Source organism: Mesitornis unicolor, unplaced genomic scaffold (assembly GCF_000695765.1).
Source record: "Mesitornis unicolor isolate BGI_N332 unplaced genomic scaffold, ASM69576v1 scaffold163, whole genome shotgun sequence".
NCBI lineage: Eukaryota > Metazoa > Chordata > Aves > Mesitornithiformes > Mesitornithidae > Mesitornis > Mesitornis unicolor.
The window spans coordinates 1-27,647 of record NW_010176472.1 but is presented as its reverse complement, the minus strand read 5'-3'; the positions used below and the strand labels follow the sequence as shown (position 1 = coordinate 27,647).

At 35.6% G+C, this 27,647-nt stretch overlaps 1 protein-coding gene across 1 annotated transcript; it reads right to left on the bottom strand.

The window, feature by feature from the left end:
• Window positions 1–38: 38 nt before the first annotated feature.
• Window positions 39–24,942, bottom strand: PGAP1 (post-GPI attachment to proteins 1; the record flags this gene model as incomplete). The annotated part of the gene is made up of 25 exons (XM_010181733.1): window positions 39–177; window positions 1,029–1,133; window positions 1,480–1,703; window positions 4,156–4,291; window positions 4,761–4,958; window positions 5,182–5,272; window positions 5,903–5,996; window positions 7,011–7,049; window positions 7,419–7,527; window positions 8,395–8,461; window positions 9,184–9,235; window positions 9,321–9,394; window positions 9,661–9,736; window positions 11,185–11,262; window positions 11,478–11,529; window positions 12,880–12,929; window positions 14,366–14,449; window positions 14,523–14,578; window positions 16,083–16,188; window positions 17,645–17,711; window positions 17,888–17,940; window positions 19,534–19,694; window positions 20,747–20,918; window positions 21,546–21,721; window positions 24,789–24,942. Coding segments are annotated over 25 exons (2,613 nt in total), but the record flags the coding sequence as incomplete, so codon positions are not given.
• Window positions 24,943–27,647: the final 2,705 nt, after the last annotated feature.

The window sequence follows — 27,647 nt, the reverse complement described above, 5'->3', positions numbered from 1 at the left end:
GTTCTAGGCTGCACTGTTCTTCCTGTGTACAATGAACATCACACAATACAACACAGCACATGTAGAAGAAGAGAAAAGGTTACGAAGTGTGGTACTTTGTATAAATGCATTTGTCCAAAGGCCAACATTGCAACAGACAAAGGAAGTGGAACTTTGGCTGCGATCTTCAAGAGTTTACTGTAAGAACATAAAGAAAAAAATTGCCATTTTTGTAGCCATACACGCAGAAGGTATGCAAATATTTTTTACTTTCTTTTGAAAAATAATTCATCGATTTTAAGGATTTGTTTATTTTTAAAACAGAACAAATAGATGTAATGGGTACTGATGCATAAGCAAGAGCAATTATTAAAAAATGCTAATTAAATGCCATTTTCAAATATTCTTATATTAATTTAGAAATAAGTTCTCTGCAACCAAGAAAGATTTCATGTTTTAGATCATTTGAGTTAACAGGTACTGGTCAAGAGGATAAACTACATTGGTTGTTACTCATTGTCTTTCATGAGGGACTATTTTCATATCTGAACAAGAAATGCTCTACCTGTCAGCAAAACCAAGTGCTCAAAACTTCTTAATCTGGTAGAAAGCGCATTACATTTCCAGAACTATGCCCAGAAGGGGGAATTACAAGAAGGTAACTATAATGGTTTAGAATTTGCTTTTCCTGGAAATTTTCTGAAAAGAATTGCTAAATGTATTAGGATTCTGTAACATTTGGAAGGATTCAATTAATTCCAAATGAAAAAGTCACAGTTAAAGAAGTCTTTATGCAACTGGTTGTTTAGATAGCAAATAACGTCATTTAAGTCCATGTGATAAATACCAGTGACTTTCTCCACTAAGCTGAACTACAAGTTATTTTCATGCCTTTTACTCAGTCTTTAATATTTAGCCATACAAGTTTATGAACCCCTATGTAGGCTGAATGATTACATGCCTGTGCAGCAGAAATTGAGTTTTACCACACAAATGGAAGTAGTAAGAAAAAAGCAGGAAAACTAAAACAGCGAATTAGGCTACAGTACCTTGATTTCATTTTAGAAGTACTTGAATTCATGAGAATTTCTAAAATGCATATGAGGATAATAGCTGTAGATCTACATGGATCAGGATCAAGTCTAACATTGTACCTGCAAAAAATGGTTTAAAAAGCATGTTATTTCTAAACTAGACTGCAAGATAAATTCCAAGTTGGGAATAAGCATGTTCTGATATCAACAAACATACGTGAAATGTATATGGCATCACAGCCTGACTTGAAATCCTTTCTGAATCCTTCAGCATATCACTCATCACTTAACACCCACTGATAAAATGACATAAACCAGATTGCATAGGAAAAAAGTTATAATAAACAGAAGTTTTTGATAGCATAATTTACCTAATAATGTAAGGAGTCAAACATTTGCAATTTTTTTACTATCTTCAAAGGTTCGTATTATTTTCTACCACCTTACCAGTAATTTAGGAAGTTACCTGAGATTTTTTGACCAATAAATTAAAGATGGCAAGTTGAGCAGCACAATCCATGTGAATAAATTCAGAATTGTTACATGCATCTTAAGACTGTTAATGGCTTCAGCAATTGTTGTACTGTTGGAAAGAGACTGTGTTGCTTTTGAGGTACTGTCCATCAAACTCTGGTTTTTGACTGTGTGTATACTGGAGTTGTGTGAAGTTTCTTTTGAGTGGTCCGAATCCTGAAAATAAAAGGCAAAGGTCATAAAAATCATGCACAGACCTGTAAGAATCCATGCTGGGGGAGGAAGAGGGAAAAACTATCCCAACAGTGTCATACCAGCTCTGATTTAAGAAGAAAATTTGCAATTTCTCTCTCAAAAAACCATCAAAAGGAAAATTCAATAGTCAATTTTTAAAGCATCTAGATTTAACCAGAAATTTCTTTTACACTGATAGTTTGTGTCTTTGGAAGAAAAGAATGGAGAGTGGAAATGCCCTGACAGCAATGCAGTGATTAGAAATGGAGTTCCTGGAAGGAAGAAGAATAGACTAAAAGAAGTAATAAGGCATACGGGTCATGCAGGTGAAAATCACTGATGATCGTTCATGGAAAAAGATACAGGAGGTAATGCAACTGGGAGTAAAATCCTAGCTGTAGGAATAAATAGCAAAGATAAACTAATAAGTTGGCAGATGCTACCTTCCAATGACAGAAAAAAAACAACCAACAAATGAAACAAAACAAAAAAATATATGGGGATGGAAGAAGAGAAGGAGAGGATCTAAAACTAAACAAACAAAAAATCACTCAGAGAAACCCAAAGAAAACTGTCAGCAACTTTTTCTAGCAGACTACTTTAACTACATTTGCAAAAAAGAACAGGTAGTTGTTATATGTTTGTATCCACGCATGCTTACATCTTGGATCCTATTCTTTAAAGTAACTGAAGAATCAAAGTTCACAATGCATGAAATCCAATGCTGCTTCACTCCTTTTTAAACAGCTTTAAACTGCAGTCTCACATCCATCTAATAAACCATATTTGTCATCCTCTGATTTAAAAAAAAGAGCCTAAACTCCACAAACTACCTATATGTAAAAAATATTTACCTGTAGTATAGATTATCTAGAAATTAAATTTATTTTTTTAGATAAGGCATGTATAATCAAACACCAAAATTTAGACCAAAACTGTTGTTCTGTGTGTATTCAGAGACTAAGTTTTCTTCTTAATTGTACTTCAGACAAGTTCACACTGCAGCTATCTTGAACAGTGAATGCAAGAGTCATACGTGATGGAACAGGCTACTCATGTCCTGGCTTTTCTTTCACATCATGCACACAGGAAGTAAACTACAGCCATCACAGCACAGCTTAATACTACCAAGGCAAGATGGTAACAATTCATAATGCGTATGTTTGCCAAACAATTTTTGGTCACAATTTTGAACAGAAGCAGGAAACAGACTTACCCCATTAAGTATGTTTTGTTGTGCTCTTACATTCACATGTAGTTTTATAACCTGCAAGACAGACAGTTCAGCTTTTTTAGCAATGTTTCCTCACACAAAAGCTGTAGTATAGAAGAGAAAAAAAAAAATAGGCCTAATTCTTTTTTGAACTTTTTTACAGCTAGATGATTCTAGGGCCCCCAGTAGAGCTGCAATGCAAGAACTCCCTCTGCCTTTTTTATCAGCAGCATCCAAAGTGCTTTCTTAAGGAAGGATTTCCAAGCACAGAGAGAAAACTTTGCTGCTCTGCTTTCTCCCATTCCACTGTGCTTGACAAAGAACACAGAGTAGAAAACGTGCATATTCCTCATCTCCTCCTGCTAATTCAGTTCTACTTCACTTTCTGGAGAAACCCATAAACAGGACACATAGGACAAGACTGAAGTCAAAGATTTATTGCAGAAGGGGGAGTAATGTCAGCATGGAAACATCCATCACAGAGTAACCTTATTTCACAGGGAGTTCAATTAGAGATAGCCCTGTTCCTCAGGCTGTGCTTTCAGCTACTACCTACCTACTTCAAGATCACCTGTAAGCTGCAACACCTCGTGTTCTTACTCCAAGATGCATGCTCCAGTGCTTCCCTAAGCTAAGTATAGTAGCTGATTTAGCAGCTATATAATCATAGGGCGACTCAGATAGGTTTGACATTCTGATGCAAGGAAGACCATGCAAACTGATTGGCAGGGACTAAATATGGATGCCTGAGGCACTAGCCAAAGGATCAGATTAGATATACAGAAAGACTATCCTAACTCTACAATATATCCACTCTTCTTCCTTTTGCTCCATGAAGATTTGTGAAAAGTCTTTAATGAAAAAGTGTTCCAAGTCCCCTTTTTGCTAAAGTTTCTCTTCAAAGGAGTTATTAGTCTTTGATTTTGTAACATTACCTATCCATGAGTTAAAAATCGCAACTGTATGTGTTACTGTAGCGGGCATATGGGGCTGCACATTTCTTCGGAAAAAGCATTATCAAAAGAACAAAATAATTCAAAAGATTACAAGATTGTGAGAGTCTAAGAAGTTCAAAAAAGACCCATTTCAAGCATGTAAATAACATTTCCTTTAAGGATGCGAAATGGTAATGTCTATTTTTGCTTTTAACACAGGGTTAATTCAAAGCATACAAAAATTTGAATTCAGTTATAGACTCAAGATGTTTTAACCTTTCAGTACCTTAAACAAGTATTGAAGATAAACAATGAACACAGCAAATGCACCACAAGTGATCCAGCTAACCAAACCAAAGGATAACACCCCACAAAGTCTTCTGGGTGTAATCAACTTGTTATCTTTTTGAAGTACAGTAGGTCTAAAGAAAGACAAAATGGCTGTTTTAGTCTTGTAACAACATCAAAACAAAAAAGATCAAAGAATAACGATTTTGTGAATGACTGACAAGAATAAATCACTCCTGAACTAAACATTGGAAAAATAAAGCTAGACAAATTTGAACATACATAAAACAAACAAACCCAACCAAAACACTTTCATATCAAATGACCTAACAAAACAATCTTACACCTTTCAGAAATTATTATTTCCCCCTCCAACCCTCCCACCCCTTTTGAATCCCTTTTGAAGATGTGGAATAAGGAACATAAGGTAACCTTCATACTTCATTAGTACTTAACCCTGACAAACCCAGATGGCTAAAAACATGTATTAACTCTATTGCACAACTTATTCTGCCCAAGCATTCCCACTGAAGCAAACAGGAAAAAATGATGTGGTCACAGTCACCTAAAAGAGCATAATTATACAGCATAATGTTGTTTTACCTTATCAGAGTCAACCATAATGAAGAGAAGAGTCTCAGAGATGTAGAGAAAAACAGTCCACTCCAGTAGGCAATGCCTGTCCCAAAAAGAAATAGAATCAGGGACACAAGGGGGAACCATGCATCCTGACTACTCAGTACAGCAGCATCCACCTCTGGTAGTGACAGTGATTCCCATATCTCTCTAAACCAGTTAAACCTGCCAAAAACATGAAAGCAGTATTACTTATCACTTCCAATTGCCATTACAGTATGATATATGTATCAAGTACTCTTCCTACTACAGTTTTTCAAACAAAAATCACAGTCACGTGTTCACAATGACTACAGATAAAATAAAAAAATATTCCACCCCACCAATAGTTTTACTGAAACTTCTGTTTTTGGAAACTGCTTTAAATAAATAAGTTATGCAAACTCACCCCTGCAGAAACACAACAATGCTTATAAGAGCTTCTACTTTGTAGGGTTTAGCTGTCCTAACTAGTTCAAGGGAAAAGTCTGAACACTGGCCTAGAATCAAGAACAGAAAGCATCTATAATTATTATTTTGTCATGAACTTTAACAAAGACGACCCACAACAAACAGTAAATTCAGATAAAGGCTTGAAAGTTTACTTTAAAACAAGATAGCCATGTCTTATAACAGTACTGTAAGTCAGCATACTTCATCATCAAGGCCCTTATTCACTGGATCACTCATATTCAGGTAATGTGTCACAAGAGCTTCTAGAGAGATTACAAACACCATCTGAATTTAGATAAAAATTCATTTTGTCTGAAGTTAAGTCTGCATATCTCATCTTCATGCAAGAAATAGTGTTTTGTGCATATTAACATGATACTTGAAGCTTTAACATGTATTTTTAAGTAGATTTCTATTAATTCCAGGATACTGTGCAACACTAATCATTCACAAAGAAGGGATTGCAGAATGAAATAAGGAGACATTCTGCTACAACACAACCTTGGAGAACTACCAACAAACAAAAACTGAAACTGAAAGGCACAGACGCAAGTACTTGCACAACTTCAAAGATACTTAGCTTAAAAAATTCACACCAGCTAGCAAGTCTTTCAAGAGTAAATTGGGTAATTTCTCTAAAACCAACTTGCGACAGAAAAAAAAATCTAGAAAGCTACCTGTTGATATCAATGTGCTCAATTGTCCTCCGTAAGTAAGGAGAATATTAGAAACAACATAGACAGGAAGAGCTCCAGCATGGAACCTTATTATCTGAAAGACATGGATATAAGGATAACTTTTAATTTATATATGTATAAATATATCTTAAAAATACACACACAAAAACATTATCATGAAGCCAGCATGGCAACGTGATTGGAAAAGCTTTCTCGGAAGATTCAAACAGTTTCTCATTTTGGTAGATAAGTATCTGATAACCATCATAAGTAATTAAAGTCATATGTGGAAAATACTCGGATCTCTCATAAATGGTTACTCAAACACGGTTTGATAAATGACCAAATTATAAATTAATACTTTTTTTTCTAGTCAAGATAAATACTAAAAGAATACAGGAGCATGTTAATGTTAATTAAAAAATTAAAAGGCCACTTTATAAGCAAAATGTGCATATAGTTATATATGCTTTTGGGCAACAGAATTTTTGGAAGCAATTTCATGTATGTTTTAATTGACTTCTATGGTCCCAAGTCATGAAGGATTATCTTATTAATACAGAAATAGCACAGAAATTCTTCTAAAGCGCTAACAAAATTAAAAATCATTGATAAAAATATCTACATTCAAATAGAGAAACTTGCCACCACTATTCCAGCACTACACTTAGATGTTTGCAAACTAATTACTTTTTAGAATCAGAAAACTGCAGATGGCTAGACTATTTTTAACCAAGGTCAAAATGTATTCTTCATTGATAACCCAAGAAAACGTGTTGAAAAGCGGCATATGGAGCTACTTAGACTTACTTCCCTAATTATTAGTTGATGCCAAATGTATTTTAAAGTTTTAACACTACTGACTCATCAGGCAAGAAAGTGAAAGTGACCTACGCTGCCATCCCTTTACCATTCAGCTAACCACAAAGCCAAATGCTCAACATTTACGTTAGCTCTTTGGAGCTAGAGTGCTTTTCTACTCTTCTGAAAACTAAGGCCTGACATTTATCTGGATGAGAGGGAAGAAAGGGAAGGAAGGACGGGGAGGAAGAACTTCTATAGATGATACTGACATAAAAAACAATCTAGTACTAGAAGGTTGTCTTACTTGCCCAAGAATCTGTGAAAGTGATGTCTTCAGAATTACCTATATAAAAACCCAAATAGTTTTTAAAACAATGGTAAGCGTAAGTGCAAACTACTTTTATTTTTAAGAAGCCAACTTAATTAATAGAATACAGAAATCCCATAATTAAAAAGTACAACAGCTTACTACTGACTTTTTAAAAACAAATGCTTTAAAATTTTTCTTAGAAATGAGAGCCTATCTTTCAGTATTACTACAACTGTTGCAAAATACATGTAACATGTACTACATTTACAAAAAGGCCAAGCAGCTCACCTTCGGATTTGCTTAGTATTTATTTTGATTAACTATTTACGTATTTTAGAAGACAGTTACACAAAAAATATACAACAACGCAAACTAACTATAAAGTAAATTTGTATTACTCACTTCATACTGACAGTCTGAGGAAGAGTAAATATTTAACACTGGAACCCTGCTGTCATTTTGAGGCTGAGCAATATGCAGTTTTGCAGAAATCTCAGTAAAAGACGGAACTCTGAAACAACAACTTAATTGGTAATTGTTGTCCTTATATTAAAAAAAAAAGCCAAACACACCTTAGTCTTCAACAAGTGTACATAAAGCAGAAATAGTATACCAAGTGTCACTGCAAGCAATGAACGAAATGGTATAATGAAACTGTTTATCCAGTCACAAAGAACTACGTAACATTCTCAGTCCCCTCTTCTCTGAGCTATCAAGGGGCATGGTACTAATGAAAACAGACAAGTTTAGCATTAATGTATACGCTGCCTCACAGAACATGTAGATGTGCTGAGTGACAAGAATGGGAAGGACAGATTCTCAAGAATACAATTCAGATTCCTGCAAGTATTACATTTTTAGAAAATACAGGGAAAAATAGGGAGGTATCATTAAGACTTCTGAAAAAACCCAGGGAAGACAGTTTTCCAACCATCTAAAATAAAGTCAGGTTGTTCAGCTGCAATTTCTGAGTGGCACAACTTCAAGCCACGTAATCTGATTTTGTCAGGACTACGCTGAAGCAACTTAGGGCTGTTGTGTGATCCAAACGCTGGGTTATAGAAAGAAGCCAGCATCCAGAGTACCCTCTACTCCCCTTTCATGAGGAGGTCAAAGATTACACTGACAATTTCAGACCAGCAAATCAGACTTCCTTTGAGACAATAAGTGAGAACTCTTAAACAACTAGTAGAAACTCTTATTCTGAGGAAAAGTCAAAACAACTTTGTCAACAAGGGCAGAAAGGCAAATGAGGAAAACATACACAGGCCAAACACTTAAGAGTGGTGAAGCTGACTCGTATCAAAAATTTTACCATAACAGGATGTAAACATTCTTCAAAAACATATCAAGAAGCTATAATTGTTAAAATCCTTACTTCGCTACAGTTATCGAGTCTTCATGTGACCAGGGTATATGAAGTCTGTAAACACTAGGTTTTCTTTCTGAAATGCCAGAGAATGAAAAAATAAAAAATTAATTAAGAACAAGATGTGGCAACTGTCTCCAAAAATTAAAATGGAAGTAAAACAGAAGTGACATCTAGATCACCATACAGTGCTTGCAGTTACATTGCAATTGACATTGCAAGGTAGATCAGTTACCACTGAACAAAAATGAGATTTTTTTAAACATATGCTGTTACGGAACAAGACAGCGAGATATCCACATTTAAAGGCAGGACAGTATGAAGAAAACTTCTGTTTTTCAATACAAAGCTGTAAACTCAAGCAGATAAACCCAACTCTTTTTTACCGGAACAAAGTCATTTAGTGAAGTCCTTTATATCTTCTGTTTAAGCTCATGTAGCTCAACATTCAAATTTGAGTCCTATAATCAGCAAACAGAAATCCTAGCCAAATGTGCTACTTTTGAGAAACACTTTCATCATAATGCAGAATCCTGCTGGATGTTAAGCTTCCTTTTGTTGGGAAGAAAAAAAAACCAAACCAGAACAAAAAACCTGTATGAGGACAAATTCTACATTTTCTGTGAGTTACTTTTCTTGACAAAAAGTGGAAGTGAGAGATATTAGCAGAGACATTTGAGTAGATGATAACAGTACTGCCTAAACCCCATTGTATGAAGGAACTTTCGTTTTCATCAGCTTTAGAATTTTCAAGAAGCTTTGTTTTATAAATTTATAATTCAGAAAACTTATATTTACCTTTGAGTGACTGGCAGTGGCTCTCTATATAAATTTTGAAAGCTTGATATATCTAGAATATAGAAGAAGAAGAAAAAAAAATCACATTCTCCCACGAGTGGTTACATTAGCTTAAAAAAATTAAGTAGCATTCTTACTTGGTTAAAGTGCTGGAGCTGTACATTGTAAAGTAACCCAGTTGAATTTAATAGAATTTTGCTTGAAGAAAGCCCTGTAAATGATGTATTATTTTCACATATTAGATAAAATTATTTGAGACCTCACTACGTCTTCAGATAAGTTTTTTCTAGGAGACTTATATGCTTCTATATCTATTTGTTAAAACTCCCACATTTCTTATTTGTCTGCTATTAACTTAAGGAAAAACAAAACCTCAGAAACTTCCCTGACCATTGCAATTTTTAAGCAAATTTATTATGCAAATATTAGTTATATTAGTTTTCTGGTTTTTTTCCAAAAGTAATATGCTATACTTACCAAAAGAAAAAAGATGTGTTACAGGAAGCCGTACCGTTCTGGACTCCTCTATGAAGAATTCACAGTCCAAAGTATACTGCAATTGAGGGTATTAAATACAGACCTAAACTGAACACAAGACTTAAAACCTTTGCATTTGCCAAATTCTATTCACAGTCTCAGGCAGAGTACAGGACACAAATACTGAAAAGCCATCTCTCCACACTCCATTGTTGGGGACTGCCAGGTTCCTGCTCGCAGCAGTACATGTTTGGGTAGCTTAAGCATAACTTCCAGGATACTTTGGCTCTCACCCATTTGCAATAGCCTTCAAAAGTCTATTCAAATAGCTGAGAATAACTAGAATCCAATTCACACCCCTTCTTCTCAGGTACATGGGTTTTTTTGGGAAAAGTGGTGTTGCAAAGGAAAGCAACTCGTCCAAACTCGACACAAATTCCTAAGCAGAAAGAGCCTTCAGTTTGTCTCCTGAAGTTCAATCATGCAAAAGCAAAGCAAAGTCTCCAGCAAATATGAGTTGTACCGTGTCTAATAAGTATTTCGTTAACTTGAAAATTATTTTCTGTCCCATTGTAAATCCAGCATTTGTTCACTTTTCAAAAGTAGCTTCCAAGATTTAACACTGGACTGCAACTTAGCAGTTACATTTCACAAGTGATCTCTCTTTCATCTTTGCTTAGATCATTGTATATTACTAATTTAACTGCAAGCTGTCTTTGTCATAAGTATCTGAAGAGACACTCAGAGAAGCATTATAATCACTTCAGCTGTGAATAATCTCTTGGATGATGGATTATTATACCACAGACACAGAGACTGTATTTGTGTTACAGAAAGGAGTGTCAGATCTACTTAGACTTTAAGTTCAGTGATCTGCAATTTTCAGGACTAACTAGAAAGACCTGCCAGACCCAGCTGGGTAATACACAAAGTCAGTTTAGATTCACTGCATGTGCTCCTCTTACTGGGATCCTATGAGGCCTTCGTGCAAAGATGTCCAACTCAGCTGTGAGATTCAGAATTACCCTATCAAATGCTGCACAACTCAGTCTACCACATTATTTGTGGTCTCAGAGCTTGCAGAGGTATCTCCACCAAGATCCTCAGAATCTGTATGTGGTGTCTTCAGTTATCTACAACATTCTCTGCTATCATGGATAAGAGAGCTGACTGTTCAAAAAGACAAATATTCAAAGATAAATGTTCAAAAATATAAATATTCAGGAATGCAATCAGAATATTAAGAAAAATAAGGAAGAATATAATTGGAACCTCCAACAAGAACTCTAGGAACTGGTTTGACAACTGTTGCTGTGTGTTTCAAGTACTATTCATGTCTTGCATTTGGTGTTTTATCAAATGAAAATGTTTCCTAGCTCACAGAAGATAACAAAGTTACCTTCAAACCACACTGGAGTGTAAGTTTATGGTTTCTCAAAGTAACTTTGCACATATTTAATACAGTATCTGAAAGCTATAAACACACTAAGCAAGCAATTTCTGCGTTTCTTTTTTTTTTTTTACCTTCTTGCCAGCTGTGGGTGGTACCTGAATGACAATGTGGGACAAAGAAGGATAGTCCTCAAGTTTCAGTATTACAACCTTAGGAAAAAAAAAACAAAGAAAAAGAAAAGCTATTACTGAACATACCCCTTAGCTTGTCTCTTGCCAGTTCCCAGATGTCCAACTCTTGTACCCCTTCCTCTGTAATACAAATGCCATGTTTCAATGCTACAAACAGAACATATTCTTCTCCCATAACATGCAGCTACCCCACCAAGTGCCCTTCCTTCCTACAAGTTATGCACAGTACTTACTTTGGTAGATGGAAGCAACTCAGCTTTCCAGGATAAATCAGTAGCTTCCAGGCTGTAAAAATTAATGCACATTAAAGGACAAACATAGGCATTACGTTATGACAGTGGATTAACATACCAGCTTTCCTCCATCTCTACATGGATTCACATGATTTCAAATTGACAGATTTGGATCTACTGCAGTTAGCTACCGTTGAAATTTATCCCTTCAGATAGTGCAAATCTTGTTTTTTTGCAAAAACAAGTTACGCAAAGTTCTAACTTTGTCATACACAAAATATTTAGTAGTTATTAGCTATGTAACTTCCAACACATAATGAAAACCCTTAATGCATTAAAACAGCACTGGCACTGAATTAACACACAGTTTTATTTGCATCTTTTAAAAATCAAAAGTACCAATTTTTCCCATGGGAACATCTAAACCATACCATATAAAACAAAAATATTGTTAGCTGCTGCAGAGCTTGCAGCAGTTGTAAAATGGTGTGTACTTATATTAGGTTAAAATGACTGAATGTGTTGCAGTTCAGTGTGTTATGATATTTTCAAAATTTTACTTCTGTTTCTCCACATAGTGCTACATGATCTCAGGGGGGACAGTCCACAGTAAAAAACACTATTATTAGAGGAGGTTTTGATGCTGACTCAAGGTTATATGGAGGAGTAACAGTCAACTTCTCCTCAGATCAGGAAAAAGTAATTGTGACATGTGGCTGTCAGCTGCATACAAGAGTCTGTGGCTACAGAGCTCAGCACAGATCCCACAACAGCTAAATACTGCGCTAGCTCAATTCCACCCAGAAGCTTTCCCTAATCTGAAGGGTTGAATAGATTGAATTTATTTTGAACTGACTTCAGAAAGGTAAGCTAAGCCAGTGTTTTAAATCCATTTTGTAATGATCATACTGACCTGATTAAAATAATCACTTAATCACCCATATTTCTTCATAATTTTCATATGACAATAGCAATTTTGGAATAAGAAAAAGAAATAAGAGATGCTTCAATCCACTCTTCTGAAGGCTCTGAGTGACATTTGATGTCTTCTGTCATAGGATTCTAAAGAGATGCTACAAAACACACAATTCGGGAATCCAGTACAGCAGGTAGTGTCCACAACAGAGCAACAGAAACAACTTTTCACTGCTATGGAAGTCAAAAATACAGCTTAAAGAAGAAAAAGATCACCTATTTTATTCTGCATTCATGCAATAATTTTGAAAAAAAAACTACTTTCCTCTTTTCTTGGTGAAACAGAAAGCATGAATTATTCACACTAAGGATTTTACTTTTCTTCACAATCTCTTCCTTCCTAAGCACAAGGAGATTTTATGCCTGAAATTCAAGTGTAGTCTCAAAAGATCTATATGAATAAAGAACAGGAACTGCTTATACTCACCACATTGATGAATTACTGTTCACACAGCCATAAATCCAGCTACTTGTGTCCTGTAAAGTCAGTATCATAAAATAGTAATTACTTATGTGTGAATGTATTTATAAATATATTTAAAATAGCCTTTCTTATATCCAAACAATGCTGAAGTTAATGCAAATAATCTTCTCCAAAATTTCTACATACTGTTTCAGTACAAAAGATGTTAGAAACTGTTCTAAAAATCCTCTGACAGCAGAACCTTGGTGCAATTAACTTAGTAAAAGAGGAACAAACTTCCATCTTCATTTCACTCCTTTCCTATTAAATGCGTCTGCAGCAGCTATCACTGCTGTGACCAAATTCTCATTAAGATGTCAATGATGAAGTGCAGAAGTTAACATTATGATAAAAAGTCTCCCGGATTTCGTCAATTATTTATAATGAAAGATAGTCACAAACTTTTTTCTTCATTTCACAATGAAGTTAGACTTCCCAGTTAACAGCAAGTGATATCCTCCATTAAGAGCCTGCTATCATAATCTTGGAGTTACAATTACAAGGATAGAAAGATGAAGTATGAGGGAAAGGTGAGGGTTTCTAGAGACTATTTTAAGTAATTTCCATTTGTCACCTTTTCTAGTTATGAATCAATACATTTTCTAACAACAAATAGAAAGTTAAGCAAACTCAATTTCTCTTCAGGAAATATCTGCCTTACGTATGATGTAAAACCCAATTTTATTAGAGTTTAATCTTTTGTAACTAAATGAGGTGTCTCAAGGTACTATCCTAAGTAGTTGAGGAATACTCCAATTTTTAATGTTCTACTGTTCATTCTCCTGAGAATTTAAGGGTTCTGAAGCAACAGCACCACAATGCAAGTATCTCAGACATGGTTCTGTACCTCCTCTTCCTAAAGCAGTACTAGTCCTGTCTTTGAGATATTATAACAAAGGCAAAAGTTACCCTGCTAAAAATATTTGGGCTGAATTTATATGTCTTGAGATAAAAATATAAGAAATGCACACTATCACCTCTCCTCTCAATAGACAAGACAGCTGAGAAAGTGCTATTTTTTGCTTCCACTGCTTAGTGGAAGATCTCTGTAGCCCTTCAGGCTCACTTAAATTTTATTATTGGAAAATAAACCTATAAACAGCTTTCCCAAATTAGAATATGGCAGCACTAAAAATAACTTATTCATTCAAAAACCATCAATACACACCTGCACTAAATTAAAGGAGAAAGTAATCTGGGCCTAATCACAAGAGAGTCAAAAATAAAACATTTGAGGTTCAGATGGCGTCGAAGGTTTCAGAACTTGAACAGGAAGTGTGACAAGCTAAAGCAGGAAGTACATCTACCACAATGCATTAGGCTGTGAATGTAAATGGATGTCAGTAATTTAACAAGCGTTTATTAAACTGTCTTAAAACTGCAGCAAGCCTAAATTAAACCAATACAGCCTTACAAACAAACTCCACGCATTAAAGAAGTATTTTCTTACCAACATACTGTTTTCACAGTAAACATGACTGTATGATTTTCTGTGGCTTGCAAGAGGAAGTGTGAAGTATTTTCCATCAGAATCCTTAAAAGAAAAAAACCCGCTCATTAGTAAAAAAATAACCATAAAAACACAATGAGGAAAGAATGTTACTTACATTATAAACCGAGTAAGTCCATTTTGAGGCTTTGACTGTAATCCACATGAAAGCTCCTAAAAATAAATATGTTTTTAAATGCCACAGTGCAGGAATTATTATCCTCATCTCCATTGCTTATCTTTTACTTATCACCAAGGTATTATCTCTCATCTGTAAATGACCATAAAGCTTATAGGCTTCAATCGACATTCAGGATTGCTATTGTTTAGAATTACATTCAGCAGTTATCATCAGTTGCACAGGAAACAGCAAAACTCTAAGATCCAATTTTATCACATATTAACTGTAAAAAAGCCCCTATGGATCTCAAAACAAAGCTTTCAAGGCAACAAAACAAATAAGAAACTGAATGATACTAATGTAGTTAAAATGTGACAGATTAAAGCTGAGGCAACATTAAAAACAACTTCAATCTTTGCTCCTGTTAGCCTTTTAAGAAAACTTGCATAGAAGCAAGTCAACAATGAAGTGAACAACACGTACAGGAAAATAGTAGCAGTTCAAAGATATCTCTGGAGAAAAAGAATAAGAATAATGAAGAGATCAGAGTGATCACCATCCTGGTGAAGTACTTTTTCCTAACATCTAATTGGAATTTCTTTTGTTGAAACTGGACTCTCCTGTCTATTCTGTCATCACTGTGCACCTCTGAGAAGAATTTAGCTTCACCATCTCTCCAATCTCTCATTAGGTACTTGAAGGATCCCCCTTAGCACTCTCTTTAAGGTGGAAAAAAACCCAATTCACTCAGACTCTCTCCCCCATGCCCTGCGCCCCAGGAGCTAACCATTTTGGTGGCCCTCAGCTCCATAGCCACTTCAGTATCTGTCAATGTCTAAATGCCTTCTTATACCAGGATGGCCAAAACTGGACACCTAAGTTCAAGCTACCACAGCACTTCTGCAATAGCATACATTAAGAAATTTCCTGAAATAAAGTGGTTTTCATAAAATGCTTCAGCCCACTTCAGCAAAGCTAGGAACGCAGCTATACCCTGCAAAAGTTCTGTTTAGTCCCCAAGACTCTGTGCAGTCAAAATTTCTCACCTTTAACTATGCATTCTTAGCAGTTACAAGGAAACCATCAGTGTGCAGTCTGTTTTACACTGCTGTGTCATTAAAAAAAAAGGAAGCCACTGACAAAGCACATCTGAATATTCAGGATTTCCAGGAGTAGCACAAAGCTAACACAATTACTCTACAAGACCCATGCTATCCCTCTTGCAAACATGGGTTGTAGGCATAGATCAGACTGTGCCTTTGACATCCAGCTATTCCAAATTTCTGAGATTGTCTACTGGACACCTTGGTGTAAATAAGACTCCTGCTCGCTGCCCAGAATCTAAGCCATAGGAAAATGACATATTTTACCTCCTAACCCTTTTTAATCTATTCAGTGCAGAAACCACACAAAACCTGATAGTTTAGGTCTATAACCCATACATAACTTCAGCAATGTCTGAAGGACAAAATGTATTCCAGAGGTTTGTTAGTGAAAAGATTAACTATTAACCAAGGAGTATCATTGAATCCTGTTCAAAAGAAAACTGCTTCACACCTGCTAGTTCTGTAAAAGCTTCAGGATTTTCCTCAAATATCTTTGCAGGGTGTCTCACAAAGTGGTGATTCAATACGGACATTCTCTTCTTTGGATCTTCAGTTATCTAAATAAAAGAGAGCACATTGTTAAATTTTATCTTACCAGTTTGTGTGATTTACAATCATCACATGATCATAGCTAGCAATAGAATTTTGGGGATGAGAGGCAAGAGAGATTGCTTGAAGACATGGTACACCAGTTCCATTCTAAATTCGATAATCTGAACAAATAAAGTGCCATCAACAGCCAAGCACTGCAATACATGAAGTCTACACAAGATATAAAGCATAGCTAGAACTTTTAGTTTATATCCTTGCCTACTTTTAACACAAGGAAACCATTCTATTAAAGTTCCTCTATAAACACACGATTTCTGAAATTACACACTTATGCCAGAGTTTAGGAAAAATTCTCAGGTTTATATTTGCGAGTCTGAGTTCACAAATCCACCTTACTACAATCTCATCCTAGTATTGCAGGCATCCAAATATTTGTGGAGCTACACTGGAATTCACTTTTGTTTTGGGTTGGGATTGTGTTGTTTGGTTGTTTGTTTTCCCAAAATCAAATTTCCAGTACTATTTTCTGTCTATTCAGCTTTTCAAAATAGTGGCCATTACAACTGATTTCTGAAAATTTCTGTATTTGCTTACCTCCAGCACACTGCCAGTCAACTCCAGAACAACACTATCCATTTATGTCTCTCTAAATCACATGCTAACTGAGTACATCTAAGAAACTAGAGAAGTCTGCCATGAACAGCCTCAAAAAGAACACCTAGAAAACTTCCTCTTCTATGTCTGGGGCTCTGCTCTTATGTATTTCCAACCTCCTGGATCTTAATTCAAATTCATATTCATTGCTGCATAACATTTCAGAAAGAGTACAACAGGAGAGTTCTTCAAGAGTTTTCAAAAAGTATCATGAAGGATATTTATTTAGAAAAACAATAAATAATGGTAGCTGGAGGTAAAAAATATGCTAGTATTTTACTTGCATTCTATTTTTCTAAGTGCTATTTACAAAAGAACACCACAAACGTGTGCTGGCCACTATGACACCACCACATGGGGAAGTTTGAGAAGTATTATGTCTGAGTTAAACTATCATAGATTTCACCCTTAGTATACTAGTCAGAGCAGGTGACTTGAACACACATTCAGAGGTCACATTCAAAGCTCCATACCTAGCAAAATTTGATTATCCTGGTGCAAGGCCAACTAAGCCTGCTGCACTATGGAAGGAAATTTAGGTCCACACCTCAGCTACAAAGCATCAAGCAGTCACTAATAAAAACTGAGTTAACACCTAATTATTTTGAACATGTTGGTCAAACAACAAAAAGCCACAAGATTTTTCAGTGACTTGTACAAAATAGCAACAATTTTCTCAGCATGACGCTGAGAAATAATCAAAAAGGAGTTTTCTGTATAAGAGGGTGGTATTTGACCTAATTAAGCATTCTGGGATGGAAGAAGAAAGCATGATGGAGAAATATACAGGAGATCACATATACAAACCTGCCTTGTGTTTTCATCTATGAGATCAAAAAAAGCTCTAATGGTAGCCAGGATCAGTTCTTTGCACCTAGAAGACAGAGTAAGTAAAATTAAATCTAGAAAAGAAATATCCAAGGGAATAAAAGTGGTCAGAAGAGACATCATAATAATGTTATGCTGAAGTTAATTTATTGAATGGTGTGATAACAGTAGAGAACAGAGGGATGTATGGTCAGTCAATTAACCTTTGTTCCATTAGCTTACCACACTATGGAGAGATGGTCTGTTGAGGCCCAAGCTCTAGGCACAGCTGAGCTCTGTTTGGGGAAGGAAAAATGTTAAGATTTTGTTAGTATTTGACATTTTGACACTCTAAGCAAGCCTTTCACCTCCTTATTTAAACATAATTAATTATTTTTAAAAATTAGTTCTTAAGAGTTTCAGGGACTAGGGTACAACAGAATAACTTCTTCAGGCAAAAAAAAATCTCAGAGTTGATGCACTTGTGAAACAGGACTTGTAAAACAAAATCACCAAGTTATCTGTTAGATAGCAGAGACTAACGGTGAAAGGGCAAACAGTGGTATGGACAAAACTTTGGAGACATATTTGGTAAGACTGCTTCTATGACTAATCTTACTATTTTAATAAGTGTTCTTGGCACACAAGAATAGAAGAGTGCCAATGAGAGCTGCTTCTGAAAAGTCAAGGGCATCCTTAACAGAAAAGAGCATCAGAACACCATGCAGAAAGAACTGGACAGTCTGAAACTGTTCATTTGTGTAAGTATATTGCATGTATTACCTTTTAGGGGCTAACAATGTCAAAAACCCCTCCCATAAATGGAGCTCATCATCTAGTCATACAATTTGATTCAAGTAAGCTATGAACTATTAATGCGTTGCAGTTGGGAAGAAAAAAAACCAAACAAAACCACAACAGCAAAACAACCCCTGAAACAAAACAAAATCCACAAAACCCACAAATCAAAAAAGGAACAACAAAAAAACCCCCGGTACCACTACACATGAGATCTCACGCAAAATTCTGGTCACCAACACTCAAGTGAAAGGAAAGTAGAGCAGATGCAGAGAACGGTTATAGGGCAAAGGGGCTGCAGAGTTAATCTTTTTAGCCTAGCAGAATTAGAGCTGAGACTATTTATAGACAGCTTTCTGTACAATGGACAGGGAGGTAAACACCAAGGGAATGACGATAGCATTTCAAGTTGATGTCAGAACAAACTCATTTAAGACCTGGCTTGCGCAGTAAATTGAAGCTGAAAATTACAAATTTTCTTCCTACTGGGGAGTATTTTCCAGCTTCTTTCATGCTTGGAACAAATTGATGGTGGGGGCATGGAAGGACAAACCTAACTACTTTACGATGCCTCTTGATTCATTTTGGAAGGAGACAGATGCCTGCAAAAGCAGAAGACTGGACTTGACGATCCAGTACACCCTTTCTATTCCTAAGTTCTCTGAAACTTCAAAACAGTAAATACAAAAAGAAGACTCCAAGCCAGAGCTCTTCTTTTATAATCAAACAAGCAGTTTACTTCTATACTATACATCTGTCAGTCTCCATATACACATCTCTTGCAAAAATGCGTAATAGTAAAACCCGAGTTCTGGAGCTGAAAAGGTGCAAGAAGGTGGCAAGAAGAAACAGTACCTAGTGGCAGATGGTTCAAATCAATCCCAACACATACTTCTCCAGTGGACACTCATTTATACATCAACTACGATTTTATAACCATACACTATCTACTTTGTGTTTTCACGTGTAGTATTTTCATATTTATACTATGCTGCACATGCATAGTATAATTAGACACCAGTACATGCATTACATAAGTAGCTATATAATACAGCTCCATGCAAAACCAAATAAATAGTTTGCTTTTTTACCACAACAGATAAGGCACTGTCATGTTGACTCAATCTTGGTAGAAAAGCCAGTCCTGAACGAACTTGGTAATCTCTGAATCCTCCCGCCACAGAAAGGGTAGTTAAATTTCTTAAATCTTGGGCCTTTAGAATCCAATGATTGTTTACAGCTGTATAAAAATCTATAAAATACATTAAAATCAATCACAATTTCCCCATAAGTCTATTCGATATACAAAAAAGCTATAGAAACATTTAACTAAAAGTTTCTGTAAGCCCCCATAAAGGCATTCAAGCTCTGCTTATGACTTTTGATTCATATAAGGAAGAGGCATTATTGTTTTAATCCCAAGGAGGTAGCAGTTGGGAAAGCCAGATACACTTACACTTCTATATCAGCTGAGTATATATATTGTGTAAGTAGCAAACCACAGATTTATTTTAAGGACAGATGCAGACCAGAAACAGACAGCACGGAAACACTGCATTGCAATCAATTGTAGCAGGGAGAATTAATACAAGCACAATAAATCCAATTCAGTAGCTAAAGATAATCCATTCCTCTTGGGTGCCACAGAGAATAAGGAAAATAAATGTCTATTCCCTTTCCTTCACCAATTCCCTTAATATCCACATCTAGCAGCACAATGATCACTGAGCACATATTTCATCAGTACAGTTCAGTCAAATCTAGCTTTTCAAGAACTGCATAATGATTACACTTCATTTTTTCTGTCACAGTGATTAAGGTGAGCAAAAAATACAATCTATCTTTTGTGTAAATATATTATACAAAATACATTATTACATCTATATTTAATATTCTTACCCCCCAACCTTTGGGTACAACAAACATTAAATTTAGCAACTTCTAAATATAGGCAATTCATTTGATAAAGAAAGCCATTACAGAGGTCACATTTTATAAAAAAGTAAGAAAAAATGTCACTCACTGGAGAGCTTACAAATGTAGTAACATGCTCCACAACTTACTAAAATTACAAGTTATTGAGAGCTCCAGGCCCTGCACAGAAGCTCAAGTCCACACAATTCATTTTATAGGACACCTTCCTTTCTCTCAGTATCCTAGAGTAACCACCTGAGTAACAAAGTAACAGATTAATTACAGTAAAGAAACAGCAGGTTTTGCTGTTGATCTGCAAGAATCTCATCTATGAATGCTGGGAGGATCACCAAAGAAATACAATGTAACTAGATAACCTGCAATACTTACCGGTAAGATACTTGTCTAAAGGCATCACAGGTGCAACATGAGGTGTGGCTTGTGTAATGAGGAGGTTTAGAAGTTCAGGCTTGAAATTCTTCAGAGTAAGCAATGCTCTTGCAACAAGACCTCCCATGGAATGACCTACTATTGCAACACTGGTCGGTGCAAATTCTCGATCCTTAAGCAAAGGGCAATTAGACACATCAAAAAGAGATTTGACACTGAACTAGGGTAATCAGTTGTACTTTTCTTTTTTCCCCCAAAAAAATTAACTTAGGTCCACTCAAGCATAATATTAACTAGTATCAACTTGACAAATTTACAAAATGAATATAAATTTAGTTGCTATCTCAAAAAATGTGCTTAACGTGAAGTTTGCAGCTCAAACAGAAATACTACATAGCCTGCGTAAGCATAAGAAACTTAAGCTTACTTTAATTTCTGAGACTCTTGGGGACACAGGATATCAAAGAACTTTCTTAGAGAGAAACGGATGTAAAGTGATGCTATATGAATATTTTAATAACCTAGGGAAAGTTTACGTCTCTACTACAAAAAAAGCATACGTTGTGCATGGAAGTATTTATTTAGAAACACAGTATAGAACCTAACCAAGACTTTGTGATTGTCACAAGCATTAAAAAGCTACTGAAGAGCAGCACTTCTCTACTGCACTGTTATCACATTCAATTATCTACGCATATTATAGAGTCTCCCTCCTTTACTCGTCATTCTTCAGTTTTCCTGAAGACCAGAATTCCATTTCAAAACGCAAGTACACTATACAGCGTATGTCACTACTTACCCTGTACAACTTAAGAATTACTTTTATGCATTCATGCACAAATTTGGTCTGTCGTTGCAGACTACCACCATACAACGCAACCAACTCCTCATTAAAGTTGACACTGAAGAAATTAAAATGATACTTGAAGTCAACATCCTCTGCTTTTCTAAGTGCAATGGAGCCAAGAGAACGAACTAGGAAAAAGAAATTACATCAATTAGGACAATCTAATAGTCACTGCTCAGCACTGTCATTAGTAGACAAACAAATACAAAATCTACTAAGCAACTAATGTTATCTTAAATCCATTGTTCATCTCAAGTCATTATAAAAGGATGAAGACAACATCCAAAAGCAAATAATTTCTTTTCTAATACGCAATCACACTTGTTTTACAAAACCAGATTTGAAGACACAAATAATTAGAGCAAAAGTATCAGCCAGTCACTGTCAGAACCAAATTGGGAAATGAGAAAAAAGTATTATTTCCTATTTTGATAAGAATCTGATAAAAAATATAAGTAAACATATCAGAACGTGGAAAAGACAAACCTGATAAGCACATGAAGTAGCTTACTGCAGACTACAGAGATACTTTAAATTTTTAAAAAATTACACAAGATCAAGGATTATGTTTCTTCACCTGAGGGCTACTTTTCTCATCTCATTTGCATCTTCTTACTGTCACCAGGACAAGGTGGCAAAACAAGCATTCTTTACTTAAAACTGTAGAGGCACTGCTAATGCTAGGCTTTCCTAAAATTCCTTTGAAGGCTATTGAGTCTAGGACAACATTTCCAAACATCACCGAGCTATGTATGAGGGACTGGAAAACCAAACCCCAAAGAACATTTTTTCACCTAAAATTTTGAGGGAGAAAATGTCTTGTTTACAAGGTCTTGCTTCTGACCTGTCTTCTCTGTCTAACTCTGGTTGTTATTTAATGCAGCCTTCTGCATGCAGGATTGTCCCTGAGTTGCCATGGAGACATGGTAGGATGGGAACAGTAAATGGCTGCAAATAAAAAAGCATGATAGGGATAAAGAAAATAAAAAACAAAGTCCCAAAAGAGAGTATGTACTTTTGTAAATAAACTAATGATCACCAGAAAGGTCTGCCCAAATCTGGCACCCAAATCTGCTTCTGGCAGAAGCAAGGTTCTTCTAGAGTGCAACAGTTCCTGAGATCTGCGCCCTGCAGAATCCTCCCTCTCAGGAAAGTTTTCTATAGAAATCAATGTTCATGAAAGTTCATGAAACTGGAAAATAATATTTATTACATAATTTAATGTAAGTAATACATGTATGGAGAACATGTAGAAACACCCAGCATGATGAAATTGATAAATCTAATCTATAGTCGATCATTTCACCAATTCTGTCTAAAGCTAACAAGCAATAAGAGCACCTTTGAAATTATTTGAAAAGGCCTAAAGAGTATTTAAAAGCTCAAGTATCTTATCACAACTTTATACCTGAGAAGTCATGGTAAAAGGAACAAGAATTGTCAAAGATCACAAGGCCAGTGCGTAATGGACTCCTAAACCCAACTCAAGATTTCAGTTCTCCCAATCCCAGATTAATTCGCAACAATTAAACCAGATCATCATCTTTTACGCAAAGTCTGGATTTTGTACATTATAACAGGTTCATTTTAGTGCCCATGAAAGATGATGAATTACCATGTTTCAGTGTAACACATTGAAAACACGTCTGTAGCACGTCAAAGTAACAAGTCCAGCAAAGATGGCAGCAGCACTTCCATCCTCACTGGTCAGCAAACAGGAATATATTTTAAGCAAATATGAAAATAACAGTAACAGTGTGTTCTCTGGTCATCTAGGTATCATAATTAAAATGTGTTACCCCATAACAAATTCTGAACAAAATACGAATTTTCATAAATTCCACGATAAAACAACTATTCTGAGCTTTTGATTAAGGCAGAACAATTTATATTGACAATGATTTTAAAAAATGAACAGTCTCCCTAAACCAATTTCTCAAAACAAAGAACAAAGTAAATATTTAAATATTTACTGATTTTAAGTAACACATTATACCCACAGCATGTGGCACTTCTACTCACCCAGTTTATGTTTTTCTTCATATACCTCCTTTTGATTCCTAACATACTCTGAAAGTACCATTTTATTTCCTGCCTAAGGATGTACTGGTGTGTTTTTAGACACAGCATTAATTCAGATTGGCAATAATTTATGCACAAATACAAAAGTCCATATGGTATCTCTCATAATCATTATGTTCGTAATCTTCTGTGAATACTATTGACTGTATGGGTTTTCTGAGAGTAGGAGTTGGTAAAATACTTCACTTTGTAATAAGATGTTCCCAAAGAAAATAACTTTGTAAAGGTTCTCTGACATTGGATAGTTTAACAACCAAGTTCAGTGCAAATATGAGGAAAAAATATCACAGTAAGACATCAGGGCTTAGACAGTGGTTGTTTTCCCCATACATACACATCAATTTGGCTAGTGTCATAGAAGTGTTACTGTTACAAAGCACATTTCAGAGAACAGAAATAACAGTCTGGCAAACCCAGACTGGAAGGAATACTGGATACTTGAATAAACACTTAAACACAATACTTCATGTTCATCAGCCTCCTAACTTCAGTATTTATGATGAAAAATAAAAATGCTTTAAAACTATTACTTCTTTTCATTTGGAGCCTAAAAGTGTAAGAAGGAATAACCTGGAAAACAAAAGCAGGCTAAAGTGGGAAGATGATGCTATGGAAAAAACACCAAGAGGTGGGAAATAATGAAGCTACAGGACAAGCCACAAGATTATGCTTATCTCTATCACAGGTAATTGCTTCACATCACAGATGGTAGCTTGTTCCATTTCTTCTCATCAAATCCAGGTCTTGCTTTATCTGGCATAACTGCACTAAACACTGATCAAATCAAAAACAACCAGATGTTTGCGGTCAAAAACACAGCAAGGGTGCAGTACTGCTGTAGTACAGCATAGACTGCACTGTTTCTAGCTTTCAAAAGTCAGTCTTACTGCAGAAAAAAATTATAACTCAACTGTTCAACTGACTTCAAACAAAAACAAAGTCTTTCGAGTGTTTGAAATTAACCATGGACTAACAGAGATATCTACACCATAATACGACCAATCATTACGATTTTTGCTGATATTAATTCAAACAGAACACTTCTTTGCCATTAACTAATGCATGACAATGACAGCTCTTTGTAACACACCTATAACTTAGCTAAATGCTTACCTTGTTTGTAACTGCCAGCATTCCCAGGAAGAAAGAGAACTGGAATTCCTGTCAACAGGAGATTTTTGTTTTCTTCAGCATAGTTCCCTTCACCATAGAGATAAAGCTCATATGCTGGGTATCGTCTAGCTGTTTTCTTGGGTAATTTTATTTTCTGTTGCAGAAGTTTAAAAGAAATAAATTACCTTGCCTATATTGTTGCAAGCAAGAAAATATAATGGCTATCCAGTAACTTAAATGATCTGGCATATTTTTAATGTATTGTTTTAAATCACAGTCTAAAGAACACAGAATGAAAAACTGGACTTTGCTTTAAAAAAAAAAATAAAGTGTCAAGTACTTTGTTTAAGTAGATATTGCTTGAAACAGCTATTAAACCTTAACTGGCTTTGAAGGAAGCTGCAAATGAATACAATTATGTATCTTTTAAAGTTGCACATTTGTAAATAAATCTAACCACATACTACGCTGAGGTAAATATGACAAAAACAAACAAAAAAACAAAGCAGGCATATCAAAACCCAACCACTTCTCCCAGGGCGTGAGCACTTGAAAGCAGGAACTGAGGCACGTGAGTGACCCTAATTATTCCTCCTGCACCCAGGCAGTTCTGGAATCCTTTCCAACACCACAAAACTCGGAATAAGGATGTGCTACTGCACCTGATACCAAAGCTAAATCTTGACAACAGGGTGAGGAAGGTGACTGTCAGAAGACAACTATCATGCCAGAGTCAATTACAGACGCAGTGTCAATTCTCTTTTAGGTGATTTTCACAGGGATGAAACCTGCAATAGGCATTTAACCAATAATAGTAAACATCTTAATATGGCTTATCAGAAAAAATAAACCCATGCTACTTTGGAGGCTTTCTTTGTTGTTGTCTTCAGAGCCCACTGTGTGGCCTAGTGACAACCTGGTTTTGTAAAAACTCGGGATGGAATTTACACAGTCAACTGTCATCTAAAAAAAGTCTGTATTTCTTGTATCAACACAAAGTAGCAAACTAACAACCACCTAGCCTACCACATAACTTATTCACAGGATTATGAGTAGTTTATATTTTATTTTACTGAATACGGTAAAAATTAAACTCAGTTTTGCATCAGAAATCCTCTTTGAAGTATTGCTTCCTTGAAACAGAAGCATCTCTGTTTCAGATATTTCAGCTGTTTCTCTCAACTACATCTACAGCAAAGGTGATTTAGCTTTAATCCCCAGCCAACACGCACTCTTTTCCCTTCCCCTTGTCACCTCTATCTCTCCTTAGATAAAGTGTATTTTTTTCCTCCCTTGGTCTTCAAATTGTTTGCCATATTGGTTATTTGCAACCTCTTCTTTAGATGTTTTATATATATGCTTAAAATTTATATTCTATAATATGTTTTTATAATATTATATAATAGATTATAACAAGATATACAAGAGAAAGAATGTGTTTAATTCCGTCATTGTGAACAAGCTTTGTTCAGGGCTTGTCTTCAGATCATCCTTTCGATGTTCTTTCCCTTTTCTCCATCATTTTGCCTTTCCAGCTTCACTGACCTCACTGTCCCTTTCTACAGCTCCTTTTCCAAAAGCTTTCAAAATTACATGAAAAAAAAGTAAGTTTTCATTACTAAACTAAGAGTACCATCAAGATAAGTTTATATGACTTCCTGACAGATCAAATAATCCTATTCAACTGTTCCTTCTCAGTATCTTCCTGGGTCATTGTATTTTCAGAAACTTTTAAGGACCATAAAATTAACGAGCTGACCTTCTTTGAGTCAGTGTGGAAAGCAAAACACTACACAATCCATGAGAACTGTCCTACCAAAATATTGATATATTTCTGCAAATCACGGTGCTCAAATACTACAGCAAAATGGGAACGTTTCCTACCTTCAAAGGAAAACAGACATTCATGTTGCAAGACGGTGGTTTTAAATTCTGAATTCCCAAGAGATTCCTTACATAATTGGTTGTAATGAGCTACAGTGACTTTTTACAATGTCAGTGTAGGCTTCATTTTTCACCTTGCTTCCTAAAAAATTAGGCTTATGTGAAAAAGCCCTCATTACTAATTTCCGAATCTCATACCAAGCTTAGCTGTACAGGACAAGGGTAGGCTAAATTCAAATACTGCAATTCTACAACTCATGCATAAAAAAATGGTTAAATAAAAAAAAAAAATTCAAACCGATTCCATTACTTAGTATTAGCTCAACTCTGAGCTAATCCACACTGCTAGGAAAAAAGAAATGAAATTTACGTTTAATTGCACAAATAACGACTTGTCTTGTAATGCAATACCCAAGGGAGGACAGGTACCTTTCACTTGAAATTCCTGTCTTGTGGTTTCCTACTAATGCTAGCATTGTAAAGGCATTAGAAATTAAACAAACAACATCCGCAACAATAAAGAGGTATTTGAAAAGCATAGCACCTTAGTAAATTCATAATTTTCCTCCCCAAAAAGTACTGCTTTCCACACAGTAAAAATGATTATCCAGGGATTAGAAATTCTGAGAGGCAATACAGCCAGCTGTGACTGGCATCTCCTGCATGGGAATACTGTTTACCATTTAAGCCTTGCACCTCTTACCAGCACAAAACTTGCCTAAAGACATTTAGAATTTAAGCTCTGACATAATAAATAAATACAGAAGATGTGTGGTGGCAGATAAGAATTTCAGGCAATCTCCTATAACATCACAGAGACTTTGCTAGTACCTTTCTGTCGGTTGGCTTCAGATTGAAACTGAAGGAACGGCAGGTCCTGCTTGACTAACCTGATCTCCTTTTATGACGAGGTGACCTGCTTGGTGGACGAGGAAAAGGCTGTAGACGTTGTCTACCCAGACTTTAGTAAGGCCT